This window comes from Ambystoma mexicanum, chromosome 2q (genome assembly GCF_040938575.1).
Source record: "Ambystoma mexicanum isolate Mex_15411 chromosome 2q, UKY_AmexF1_1, whole genome shotgun sequence".
NCBI classification, from domain to species: Eukaryota; Metazoa; Chordata; class Amphibia; order Caudata; family Ambystomatidae; genus Ambystoma; species Ambystoma mexicanum.
Genome location: NC_090924.1, coordinates 661,473,348 through 661,486,861, shown reverse-complemented (window position 1 = coordinate 661,486,861; position 13,514 = coordinate 661,473,348). Strand labels below are relative to the sequence as shown.

At 41.7% G+C, this 13,514-nt stretch overlaps 1 protein-coding gene across 2 annotated transcripts in view; it reads right to left on the bottom strand.

Moving 5' to 3' along the window:
- The window catches only part of GRIN2A (glutamate ionotropic receptor NMDA type subunit 2A), a 2,125,912-nt gene that overhangs the window by 344,749 nt on the left and 1,767,649 nt on the right, over positions 1–13,514 (bottom strand). For both annotated transcript variants that reach the window (XM_069647845.1, XM_069647844.1), the window contains one exon: positions 9,158–9,318. In XM_069647845.1, the coding sequence (XP_069503946.1) occupies positions 9,158–9,318 (161 nt within the window). The remainder of the gene's footprint in view (positions 1–9,157; positions 9,319–13,514) is intronic.

The following is a 13,514-nucleotide window of genomic DNA, read 5'->3' as shown; positions in this document are numbered from 1 at the left end:
CACTTTCATCAATTTCTGGCTCACTGTTTTAAAGACCCTTGTAAACGTTTCTGAATTCTCAGTTAATTTTATAAGGCTTATATGTTCTACCCCCATCCCCCATCTTCTGTCCTACTGGCACAGATGGCTCTCTCCCCATTCAACAACCTCAGATGGTGTGCTAAAAGCTGACTGAAACTTAACTATCCTTTTATGAACCTCATCATTGCCCTGCAAAGTAGAATTCATTTGCCACGAAGGCCACATCCATCATGATCGGAGCGTGATCAGAAGTGTGCATATTCCCTATCTCATTGGGTAAAAAATTCTGTGTAACCATCGCCGACATCAATATGTATTCTATTCTGGAGTAAAAGTCATGCACTCCTGAATAAAAACTGCACTCCCTCGTTGTTTGATGTTCTAGTCTCCAACCATCTGAGAACTGAATTCCTTGATTCCCGCTTGCCTTGGTTAATATAATTTTATCATTGCAAGAAACAACTTATTTCCAACATGGGGTCAAGAACCTCATTGAAGTCACTGCCCAATATAATGTTTTCATTAAAGAACATCTACCCATTGGTTGAAGAAGCATGCGCATTACATACTGTTTGTTTTGTATTTTGAATGCAGAGACAAACCAAAACCATCCTGCCCTCCGTATCCCTCTTTTCGGAGATCACCTTCACAGGAATGTTCTTAAATGAATAGTCTCACCCCCTTACAGTGAGTGTTATAAACAAACACACACAAATTGCCCACCCAACCCCTATGCAATCTGTCTGTTTTATCCACACTTAGGTGTGTTTCCTGTAGCAGGGCTATATCAGCTCTAAGTCTATTCAAATATGATAAAACTATAGCTATGTGTTAAAATATATCCCAGTATATGTTCTGTCCAGAATGGATATCTCACAAGTTAAGCACACATCCTAAAAAAGTGGCCAGCCTACATTTTGCAAATGTCAATCAAACGACCAGACTCACTTGGCTCATGAGTCTTCTGAGGTTGATAAATTGACGACCATTACATTGTGAAAGAAAACGTATTGCACTGCTTAGAAGCGTGAGGAATACAGCATGAAACACTATACAAGAACTTAGGTTAACATTCTCAAAATAGACTGTATGTCGTTTCAGATGTATTTTCTTTTTAATTCACCATCATTAACTGTTTTAGTATCACTGGTGGATTGTACTACCTTCCCAAACCTGCATACATCAGATTTAATATGAACTATACCAGTGATGAAACGTGGATTTCCTGAAATATTGCCTTCAGTATTTTCTGAAATTCTGCATGTATTCTTCAAACATCATAATAAATGCAATTCCATCCCTGTCTGGGGTGCGGGTTTGGAGGTGGGATGCATTGGATACAGTAGCAAAACCTACTGTATTGCACCTTGCACTATAATGCACTGTAAGGGCCAGGAAACACACGTATGTGATTTAGTGATTTACATTGAAGGATTGACATGAAGATGGGCTAAATATTACTCATGTTCTAAGCCTCCACGGGTGCACTTTTTTCAGCAATATATGCAGAGAGGTAGTAGCACATCTCTCTCATAACCACAAAAAAATAGTTTTCGGCAAGTCAGGTGTTTTAAAAATAGTAAACATGTTTGACAATAATCTCATAAATAGCTGCTGTTTACTACATGGAGTATTCACAAGGACGACCATATGATGGTCATGTGTTCCTCCAGCCTCATAGGCTCATCATCAGGGGGATTGGCTCCAATGCAACCTTCAGGAAGGCCATTAAATCTAGACTCTTTGTCTGACAACCCATGGTATATATACTGTGAGTTGATTTTGACAATGTACTGCTTTTTTGCCTAATTGTGTTGAAACTGTCATGAAAATGTCCATTGTTAACCGTAACGAGTTCTGTCTTTAAGTCTCTGCTGTCCCTCACCTATAAACCCTGAATCAAGCCTCCCTAAACCTTCACATAGCGCCTCAATGCCCAAGGGCTGCAGTGCGCTTTACAAATGCAAAAATAAATTTAAAAAAATAATCAGTGCGGTCGTTAAATCAGGTGGTGTTGAAAATAACATTTGTTGTTACCCTTGCAACCAAGGATATATGTGGGCCTCATTACAAGTATGGTTGTGCTGGAAAAAACAACGGTAAAGCAGTGGTAACTCTGTTACCACTGTATTACAGCCCCCATTACTACACTGCCCTACTACAACTTTGGTGGTGAGGTGGATGAAAATCCTCCAGCAAAATGCTGGAGATAATTCCACTGCCTTACCGCCACAAATCGACATAATTTGTAGTGGCGATAAAGATAATTGTGTTTGGTGGTATTGCAGCAGACTTACCACTAGCATACCACCAAACTTGTAATGAGGCCCTAAGCATCTTGGCTCCTAGATGTTTTGCAAAATACTCATCTGGTAGCTTTCTTTCCTTTGCTAATGGCCCCGTGTATTGTATGGTATGGTTTTCATATTGCAGTACAATGAAACCATATAACTGTGCTGTGGTGTCTGGCTGTCAGCTGATTCATTTCTGCTACAATATCCACCTTGTTCTTCACAGTAGTGGTTTCATGTTACCGCGCAGACAGCACTTATACCATGTCACCAGTGGAACATAGCAAATTAAAATGTGAAAAGCATAATCATTTTATGGAAAATGTGTTCAGTCACCCACATCTAAACCCATTATCCGTGACAAAAGAGTGATTTTCCATATATTAGCCGGCCGGAGAAGAATGAAGTAGTTGAAAGCACACGCAATTCAGCTCATGAATAGCAATAAAAGGCACGTTTAGTGTGATCCGGTTTCCTTGATTACATAGCGGATCAGGATTTTTTTGTTACATGGATATTTTTAATTAAGCAAGAACAAGCTACATGAAAGTCTGAAAGTGCTGCAGAGGAGCCATTTAAAACAATACTTTTTGTTATCAGTGAAGTAAGGACATTAGCTAGTTCAAATAGCATGGCGTCTTCTCTTCAGGCAATCTGAAAGTGTGAAATCCAGGCTCTAACCACCAACAGAAGCCTGCATTTTCTTCTCCCTGTTTCCACTCACAAACCAGAAAACAAACTTAGAGTGGAAGCACTAACAACATGTAAAGGCTGCATTCCAAGCGTCCAGTTGTACAATTTACATACAGTGCCCTGGGCTTTGGGACAACGAAAGGCTCTTTCACTGAAAGCCTCAGGTGAGGCTTCCCTTTTTTTCCCCCACCAAGCTCTAACTGCATTACAGCCCTTCTCATTAAGCTCTATTTAGGGGAGGGCTTGCAACATTCGGCCTGGGGGGAAAGGTTACTTTTCTGGCCCATAGTGCAATGGCCCAAGCAAATAGTACAGCAGCCGAACATTCAAGAGCAGGTAATCTCAATACCAACCTCTCCCAGACATTCTCAAGTATGTATAGGAGACATTATTGACATTACTTTGCTTTTATGTAACATATTTTTCAGTTATTTTTGTTGTTTCTTAAAGACCCAGAATCCCTGGAAATTCCCTCATTTACTAAACCTAGAAACATTATTTCACCAGAATAATATCATTGATGAAATGGGAAAGCTGGGATTTGAGCCCAGTCTCGAATGTGTTACAGTTTTTAATTTGACAGCAGCAAAATACATATTTTCCAATCTCATCTTTAGTTTTGGAACAATGTAGAGAAGTGGCAATGCTAGATAATTTCATTGGTAGAGCAGAGACTTTGCTTAAGTAGGGGGTCCGGGTTTGCTCTCAGATTCAAACATGAGCTTGCATAGCAAAAGCCCCATAGCTGCCCCCTCAGCCCACAACACAAAACCCATACCTGCACCGTGTGCACCCACCCCCACAACAAAAGACCCTCCAATTGTCATCCTGCCTCCTCACCAGTATGCTTCACATGCATTGTTAAAATGATGTATGGCGTAACACTATAGAGTATAAACCCATACAAATTAAGCTTTTTCTACAGATAGTTAAGGAAAGTAAGACAGAGTGATGAAAAATGATTTGTCATGATCACATAATGTATGAAGTGTGGCAGCTGGGGGTTGGAGCCTTGTCTTCCTTGCACCACAGTTTCCAATTCAGAAAGCAAGGGAGACTTCATCTTTTCCTATTCCATCTTCAATATTACAAACAAAAACATGCTTTTTGCAAAGTTGTTATTAAAGGGCTAAACTAGTATCCGGTACATACATCTAGTTTTCAAGGCATCAATGTATCGAGGCGAAAGCCTATTAATCATCATTATCCTGAGATAAATAAATCTGAGATACAGTCTAAGATCATAATTATAATGAAAGTGTACTATAATTATAATCTTAGTCTGTACAATTGTGTGTGCTTTCAAAACACCAATTCACATGATTTTGCAACCAGAAAATGTAGTAATTGAAACACTTGTTCAGTAAGCAAGAATGCATAACTTGATCAGAAAAGAGAACAGGGGTCAAGTCAGTCCCACAATTGAATGCAATGGCAAGCAGGTCAGACATAGATCACAGCAACAGTCAACCTGCTGACCTACCGTTTCAGATGTGTACCTCTATCTCATTTATCCTATTTTTTTTTACCCGTTGTTCTATGGTGCCCTTCCCTTGCACCGCATTCTGATTTTCCCAACCTGTTTCTTAAAATTAACTTTTAAACCTCTGTTCTCCTTTGTCCTCATCCTTTAACTGTTCATTCATCCCCTCCTATTAGCTTGCATGTGCCTCCTTCCCTTGACCACATTGCTCAGTCACAAATTCTTTGTCACTAATTGCCTTTCATTTCTCATCACACCAAGCCCTTTCCTTGCTCCTCACCACCTTCTGTTGCCCGGGTTTACAGTTAGACAGTCGACCACCTTCATATGTCAGTTCTGCTGTGCCAGACACAAAAAAGAGCTGTGGTCAGGGTATTGCTGTAATTGTGGTTATGCAGTCTGCACTGGGATAATGTAGAGTGAAAGACAGCAAGGAGACGTGGCTTTTTATGTGCTCCCAATTTGCACTTTCTTCAAAGGTCAGCTGCATTTTTCAACTTACTGAAGCATAGAGAACTGCAAGGGGAATACACCTTGGACCTGGTGGTGGAAAGGGAGCAAGAGCGTCCTTTTGTATTTATGTGTATTTTCAAATAAGGTGGCGTGCGCGTTTCACTTTCTTTGGGTGAGGTGAAACCAAAGTGGTGGGTGCATTCCCCATGGGTCTCATATGTCTATCATGCTTTACTATATTGTAATAAATGGCGTAAAGGCGTTTAAGAATGGTTACATTGTGGGCAGTTTATTCTTTGCAAATGGCTATAAACATAAAACTTCAGGAAGAATAGTGTAACACACCTTCAGTATAGTAAAGACTATCCTTTCCTGTTGCTGTAAGCATGATACTTGTGAAGCCGTTATGTGTGTGGTTACAATGTGCAATGTGGTCAGTGGGTGGCCAGATCCATTGCTAGTTCATGGTGCATGTCGACTGCATTGATGAATCCCCTCTTTAAGGCTGAGTGATGCTGTGGTATTTAAATCTGTGAGGTGTCAGTGGGCAGTCCCAAGGGAAGTGCCAGTAAAGTGACTACACGTTTCAGTCCCTTAGTACATGGCCCAGAATTGCATAACACAGACTAGCAAGGCACACTGACCCCTGGCAAGGTATAACAAAACAATGAATGACATAACAAGGCATAACATGCCAAGAAAAGTCATAATAAGGCACATGATGACCCAACACTGAGCATACCATCGATCAAACAAGTGGACTGACTGTAACCTCGGAGAACACCAATGACATTGCGACAGACACCATGACGTAGATGCGTTAGATATGAAGTACATAGGCACTCCTGCACCATGTTACGCAGACATTTAGCATTATTGCTGGCAGACACAAAGAACATGCTTATGACTCACATAGAGGACTGACACATGCATAACGTTTGCTATGCCAAAACCGTAAGGCGCATAAGAATACATATGACTATTAATGCATCTGACATGTGCGGACATGCAAATAAAGATGGAAGCCACAGATAGATTGGATTGAATGGGAGAAGCAGATCGAACTCGAGAACACAGAGAAGAGGTGATGGGCTGGTTCTGATGAAGCATGCAGACCAGGCTTCCAGCACGGACACTGTGCACAGCTGACAAGGACACTGGGAGAAGGAAGGTTTCAAGTTAACAAAAGAGATAGGACACCTGCAGGGAAGACAGGCCGAAAATCCTCATAATTGCAAGCAAGAGATGTCCATGTCGTGGTCCCTACACAAGTGACCAAAACCAGCAAGACAGAGCCTGTTCATTCGAGCCAGACTGAGGTGGCTGTTCCCATTAAACTGATAGCAGGAAGATACAAAAGTAAATAGGTTCAAAGCCAAATATTCTGTCTCAGGGTCTAGGAGATCAGAGATGGTAAATTATTGGGAACATACAGCAGCTTTGTGGCCGTTCCCACTACCTTGAATAGTTGCCCTTGGCCTGGTAATTGTCCAAATCTCCAAGGCTGAGGAGACCCTTTCTGCCCAATCCCTAACCACCATCCATGTTAAGCATACACTATCTTGCACTGGCCAATCACTGTCTACTAACCTGTAACTTTGTATTTGCAACACATGGACATGTTCTCAGGAGGAGCCACCAGATATGGCTTGCCCAATAATCGTACTAATCCCTTTTAGAATGTGTTTGTAGTTCACCTTGCTAACCCAGTACCTTTCCCTGTTAGGTTTTTGGGATGTAACCTCATTTTGTGACATCATGCTTTAATAAAACTGGACAAAAAGGGGAGTGTGGAGAATATTGCATTGTTCACGCTGCAATCCCTATCACTGAAGTATTAATAAAGACAGTGAACGTTGTCCTATGGCTGGGTCTTCCGTTCTTGGTGCAGGGGATTTCCAGCACCCAGTTTGTCTTGCATGTAGATGGGGAGACTGATAATAGTTCCCCTGCCACCCTTATACACCTCTAATGCTCCTTAGTTTAATTTGTGAAAAATAACTTTACCGCAATAGCAACATAAGAAGTGCCACAAAAAACAAATCCATGGCTCACTGAAACTTTAGGTATGTTTACAACCCCATCACAGTGTATGACTCTTTGTCACTTGAAACCTGAAATAAGAGGCTTATTCAACCCTTTATTCATTTCTAATACAGTGAATGTTATTTGTATGTTTTGGCATGCCTTATGCAGTTTTTAAATAAGAAGACTATCAACATTGCTCCAGGGACTCAAATTCATCTGCACCTCCAGGTCATTACTAGTCCTTGGAATGTAGAAACACATAGGTATGATGTGCCTGTGAAAAAACACCATAATTCTTACATCTAATCAGGACTCTAAGGGGCATTTTGGTGGAATGACCATGGTGGTAATTCTGCTGGCAGTAATTCCAATAAAATTGGGCAGGAAATTGGCAAATTTACCTCCCGCTCATGGCTGCAGACGAATCCTCCAACTTTCTGCCAAACATATATTTGGATGGTGTGGTAATGCAGCAGTATATGGTAATACCACCAGCCGCTGTCTTTCAATGCACTTACTTTCTCACCCTCCCCATGGGAGGTTGCACTTACGCTCTTCTCATAATCGGCACTTCACTCTGAGCACTTTGGCACGAGCACCACAGCACCTATCCATTAACCCCCCTGCACTTGCACGTTCTGAACACTCACAAGGCATGGTAGGTTTGTCCCCCCCCTTTTTACCCTCATTATTTGATTGCACTTTTCATTCAATTATTGTCTTGTTATCTCATTGTCTACCTATCCTGGCCCCACCCTGTTGCCCTGTGGGCACTTTGAAACAGTTGTTGCTAATTGTATAAGCACCTAACAAGTGACCAATAAATAAAATATATAAAAATACCACTGCTAGTTTGCAGTCACAGCCCGCCACTTATACTTTATTAGAGTTTGCTGTCCCTTTCGAAGGTTTGTTACCTTCCAAGACTACCCCGCCACAGAAAGGAAGCTTCTGGGAATACTGCCATAAGCTGAAGATGGTGTGTACTGTGGAGCATTTATCGGCCGTAAAGTCTGTTGCTCTTTGGTGTGCACCCCATCTCCCATAGGTTGTCATTGGCAGTGCAACCATGCACACTTAAGGAGGCAAAAACCTTGCCCAATAAACTCTTCTGGCCACTTGCAAAGAATCCTTTTGAGGAGTGCTTGTTCAATTACACCGACGGTGGACTAAATGTGTACATAACTCACAAGCAGTGTGGTGCTGGGAACATCCTCTATAATGTTCTATCTGTGGATATTAGTGCTAATTCCCTATTTTTTTTTTATTTAAAGGCCAACATGAAAATGAGACAATAACCCTTTTGGATATCTTAACAGGTCAGATATGCAAGCATATTTATTATTTCACAAAGGGCTGACAGACCGCTTTGCAATACTCAGGGAGCAGGACGCACAAAACAGGTATATCTGTGCTCGCTGACATTGTTATTAACATTACCCAATACCTCAGTCACTGCAAAAATATTTATCTGGCAAAATGTCACCCTAAGGTGATACCTTAACATATAAACGAGTAGTGGAACCATGACTCATCCCACTATCCAACAAAGCAAGGCAAATACGATTTACAAGCTACACCTATCTAAACACCATCTGCAACACAAGACTATCTCGCAACACACATTTATAAAAAGAAGTATGGAGACAGGTTTCTTGCAGTACTCCCCCCCGGGTGTCAGTCAAATAACTGAAAGCTACAGTCTGACAGGAGGATGTGCTGGAGGTGTGCAAAAATAGCGGTATTTGCTACTTTGCATACATGGTGTGCGGAACCTAGTCATGGAACATACAGGCAATTACACATCAGGTTAACCAGAACACTCACAATTGCAAATATCAGATCCTATTCCCTTCTGTTCTAAAGATGAGTCAACCATGTAAGTGCTCAAGGAATGTGCAAAGACTTGCAACTAGTGGAACTTCCACGCAAAAACACTTGCGGCTGGACATCATTTCAATGTTCTACACTCATCATAATGAATACAATAACATACATTCAGTACATTTGTTCACTTGTACAAGTTTGCACTACACGCATATTTCTGGAATTCATATTTTTACAAGGGTAGTTTTGACCTGGTCCAGATGCTGATGCACAAAGCCTCACTGTAAGGCTTCCAGGTGTAATGTTATTGTATATGGAGCTGATCGAGGCTTCAGATACGTGCAGGGAGGTAAACACTTACCCAGTTTTTAAGCTGACAAGGGCATCATCCACCCCTTTCTGGTTAAATTTCACCATATACTGATGCATGTCTGGGTAGTTATTCCTTATATTTCGTTCAGTGCTCCCATTGGGTACAGTTCCAAATCGAAAAGGCGGTGAATAATCGTTTGGCCGTTGAAACTGGAGAGGATGGACAAAGGAGAAATTGTTACTTGAGATGTATTACTCCACCTTATTTGAAAAACATGCTTTCCTTGTAATTGTCATGTACATCAGAAGAAAGTGTACAATAATACACAACAACAGATGTGATAATACCATCTAGGGCTGGTGTGGGAGTGGTCGCATTGGTGTATAGTAAGTTGGCGGGAGTACAAACTTTGTACCATATTACATATAGTTTATGTTAGAATAAATACCCTTGGTCCAGAGGACTGGAGCCGCTACCTGGTCCTTTTCCTGGGGGTGGCAATGCAAGGGAGGATTACATGAAGGGAGGCAATTCTAAGAGGAAGGGACAGACATCATCAGATGAGACATAGTATGCACCTTTCCCTTTTAGGAATATCACCTCCATTCCTCATGCCTTAATGGCACATTGTGATAACCCCCTTCAACAACCCATAAAGCTTGCTGATGGCTTCCTTCAAAACTCTGTGACAGATAGAATGACAAGATCTGACGACTGTCAATCTCCTGTATATGAATCCTTTGAGAATACTGGCACAAGGAAGAGTAATGGAGTTTTAAGGATACCTGGAGCACTGAAGCCAACAGTGGCTCCAGTCATTGGAGAGAAGTGGGCAATGCCAGAATATTTAAAAACCTAACAGATGAAGAAAGAGAGAGAGAGAGAGAGAGAGAGACCCTGAAGGGGCAGGCACCTTCCGTCAGGTAGAGCGAAGCCCTGGCAAGAGTTTTGCTGCAGGCGTGCTCAGACAGAGAGCGGGAAGCTAGAGAAGTGATCCCGGAAGGAGGAGGACTGTGGGAACCGTTGTTCCTTGTATTCCGGTGAACCAGAGGCAAGCAATGTGAGGCTGGAGACAGCACAAGGCATTCAGGGGACACCAGGAATCAGATGAGCGGCTAAGAGGGAGCAGGATGCTCCATCCTTCCATCGGAGAGCAGTGGCAGCCAGGCAGCACAAAGCACACCAAAGCAACCACAGCAGACCGGTGAGCCCAGTGGGAGGAGGTGGTATTCCGGGGCACTTCACACCAAATGTCGCACTGCAAGGACAGTGTAGAGGAGCCAATTACCCCCATCTCAACCTACCCGCCCCTTTTACCTGTATGCTGGAAACCAAAGTATGTGACATACACAGACAGTTGAATTGACAAATAGCAGAGTATGGACTCTGTCCAGTACCAGTGAAAGTGCCAGTACTTAAGAGAATATGGGAGCCAAGGTACCTATTGAGAAAACCATATTTGTATACAAGGAAATATGATGGCTATTTGAATGAAATCCCTGAAGAAGCACAGCCAATAAATGGCAAGGATGAATGATAATATCACTAACCATTGTCAGTATATGTCACACAGATCTGAAGATGACTTACATAGAAGAGATACAGTGACCAGAGAATGCAAATATTCTATAACGCATCAAGAATGTGATATGGATAAGGGACATCTTTGGATTAAGGTGAACACGTTTATGCAACAGAAATAGATGAAGATATCAAGTTATTTTACGCGTGTACAGATGCAAAAGAAACGCTAGCAGCAAAGTAATTGTGAAGCTAGTTTTAAGCTTATAGTGAATAGATTGCTCAAGCGCCAACGTATACATATATAGGAATGAGAGAACTATGGATGTTTCCACTAAACGTCTTATAGCACGTTGGACAGTAGCAAAAAAGGCCTCATTTTCAGTGTGCCGCAGTTAAAAAGAAAGTTGAATTACAAATGAATTTCAGAAGGAAAGACTGGACGAGCCAAGAAGCTAAGGTCTTATCAAACTGGAGTAAACTGACATTGGATACACAATCATGTGAAAGAACTAGACTGCTGTTCAGAAGGCATGAACATAACAAGGAAGATGTCAGAGGTTTATTAAAAAAATATATATTAAATGCATGAAAAGGCTTGATTCCATGGTCTCCAGTCACATGGAAGCATGAAGTTGGTTGAACTAGATGGTCACACCCACACACGAGGGTAGACTGTGCTTCTCACTTCCTAAATTTCCCAGAGCTAAGAGCACTCTCAAGGATGAGCTTCAATAGCTTAATTGACAGTAGACCACTGAGGTGATGATAAATTGATATGCTAATTGGTGGGAAGCTAAAGTTAAGGCAACCTCACCAACACCTGGATGGCCAGCCTGCAGGTTGCTAACGTAGGTGGAAACATACTAAAGGAAGATACGGTGCCAACCAATTGTAGAGGACCTGCGTATTTAGGGGTCCTATAGTGTGTAAACCAATGGGATGTCATGTATTTTTAAAATGAAGTGAGTGACTGACACAGAGAGACGTGCACTAAATCCAACCCTGGAGTGAGAGTGAGATTCTATTTTTAGTATTGAAGTGGGGGACACTGTGCATCGGTGGTGCCCTGTGTGAGTAGCACTTGTATATGTTTTGTTATGAGTGCACCTTCTTAGGTTGCCATGGTGCTATCCTGTGAGAGATAGATTTGTGTTATCCCATAGTGAGATAGTGAGCGTGATGTTTCAGGTTTGCACTGCTGGAATCCTGTCATGTGTGAGGTGCACACGAGTCAAATCTGCAGCAATGGTCACTTTTGATTCTTGCAGTAGAGGTTCATAAGTGGGAATCCTGTACTGTGGGTCTCCTGCACGTTTTGCTGTGTTAGTGCCCTGCAGGAGGTACAGTTGTGTTGGTCAAACCTGCATTGAGGGTCTGCTGTGATAGTTTGTTGGTGTCCTGTTTGAGGTGGACTTGCTTCATTCCTGCAGTGGGGGTCACCTTGCTGTGCTTTATTGCTGGTGTTCAGTTCCTTGTGAGGAACGTGTATGCCCGACCTACAGTTATAAGCACCTTTCATCAGTTAGCTAATGGTGCAATGTAATGTGCAAGGTTTGTGAGTTCTGAAGTGGGGTTCACCTTTCTGTATTGCATTGGGGGCGTACTGGGCTAGTGCAATGCATTAAAATACAATACAATATAAAATGATCAAAGACAATACAATCATGTTCCTTTGGCATGACCAATAAACAATTACAGGAAACGTTGAAAAGAAACCTTTCTATCATACATTTGATGGGCATGGCTTTCAGGGAGAGGGGAAATGTAAGATTTAATTGGTGTGTACCTTGATATTTGACAAAAGTATCACCGTTCATTGTTGAAGTCTTTTCTCACTAGACAGGTTCTTAGTTAAGCGTTCATTGCCATACATTGCATTGGAATAGGAGAATTGTCTTGAACATGGAATTGAGGTAATGTTATCCAGAGGCTCATGTGTGGCTTCATTCTAAGTGGTTTGGATATCACAGCATGGTATGTCCATTACGTCTTCTTAGCAATTGCTTTCTTGGCTTGTGAGAACATTCCTGAGGCACTACAACTAATTCCCAGGTGAGTGTTTGCCAAGGTATGTTCTTACTGATTAAAATATAAACTATGCTGTTTACTTTGCTTTCTGGCCATTTATGGCATATGGTGACTTTTGTTTTTGTTTTGGTCAATTTCATAGAACATTGCTTGCAGTATATCTCCAGGTTGGACATATTTATCTATCCCCCTGGGTATAGGTAAAAAGTACCAAGTACCAACTCATCAACATAGAGGAGACTGTTTATCACTGCTGCATCCTTTAGGAAGAGACTGGGTGTGGAATCTTCCAATGTTATAGGTAGGCCAACAAAATGGGGCTCAGGCAATAGTCCCAATTGTTAAAAGCAGGCAGATTGCAGAGGAATCCAAAGCCTTTGCGTCAGCAACAAAATCAAATGCTGGTCAAAATGCATTCATTTTTGACATGCGGAGCAGATGTGTACGTATTGGAACATACACTTTTTTCTGTGCTACAGTTGGAAATCCACCTGAGTGTTCTATGTGGTGAACACCATGAGGAAATGAGTCCCTTACTGTTCTTCTACTCCAGGGATAACCTTTTGCATTGAAGATGGCTTAAGGCAAAAGGAGTCGTGAATGTACCAAAAATCCGTTTTTATTTTTGCTAAGAATCCTCAGATACTGAGTCTATAAGCAGTAGCGCAGTATCTGTATCGGTCCTAAAATTGCAGAGTTGACAAATATAAATGTTAATTCTGAAGAATTGATAGTAATACCATAGCAGAAACCCGAGATCAAGTGAAAACGTAAATTGCCACCAATATATGAGTTTAAAGTCATCGTGGGTGCAAGCGAAAATACACAGGGATAAAGTGCAGTAATTGTTCGT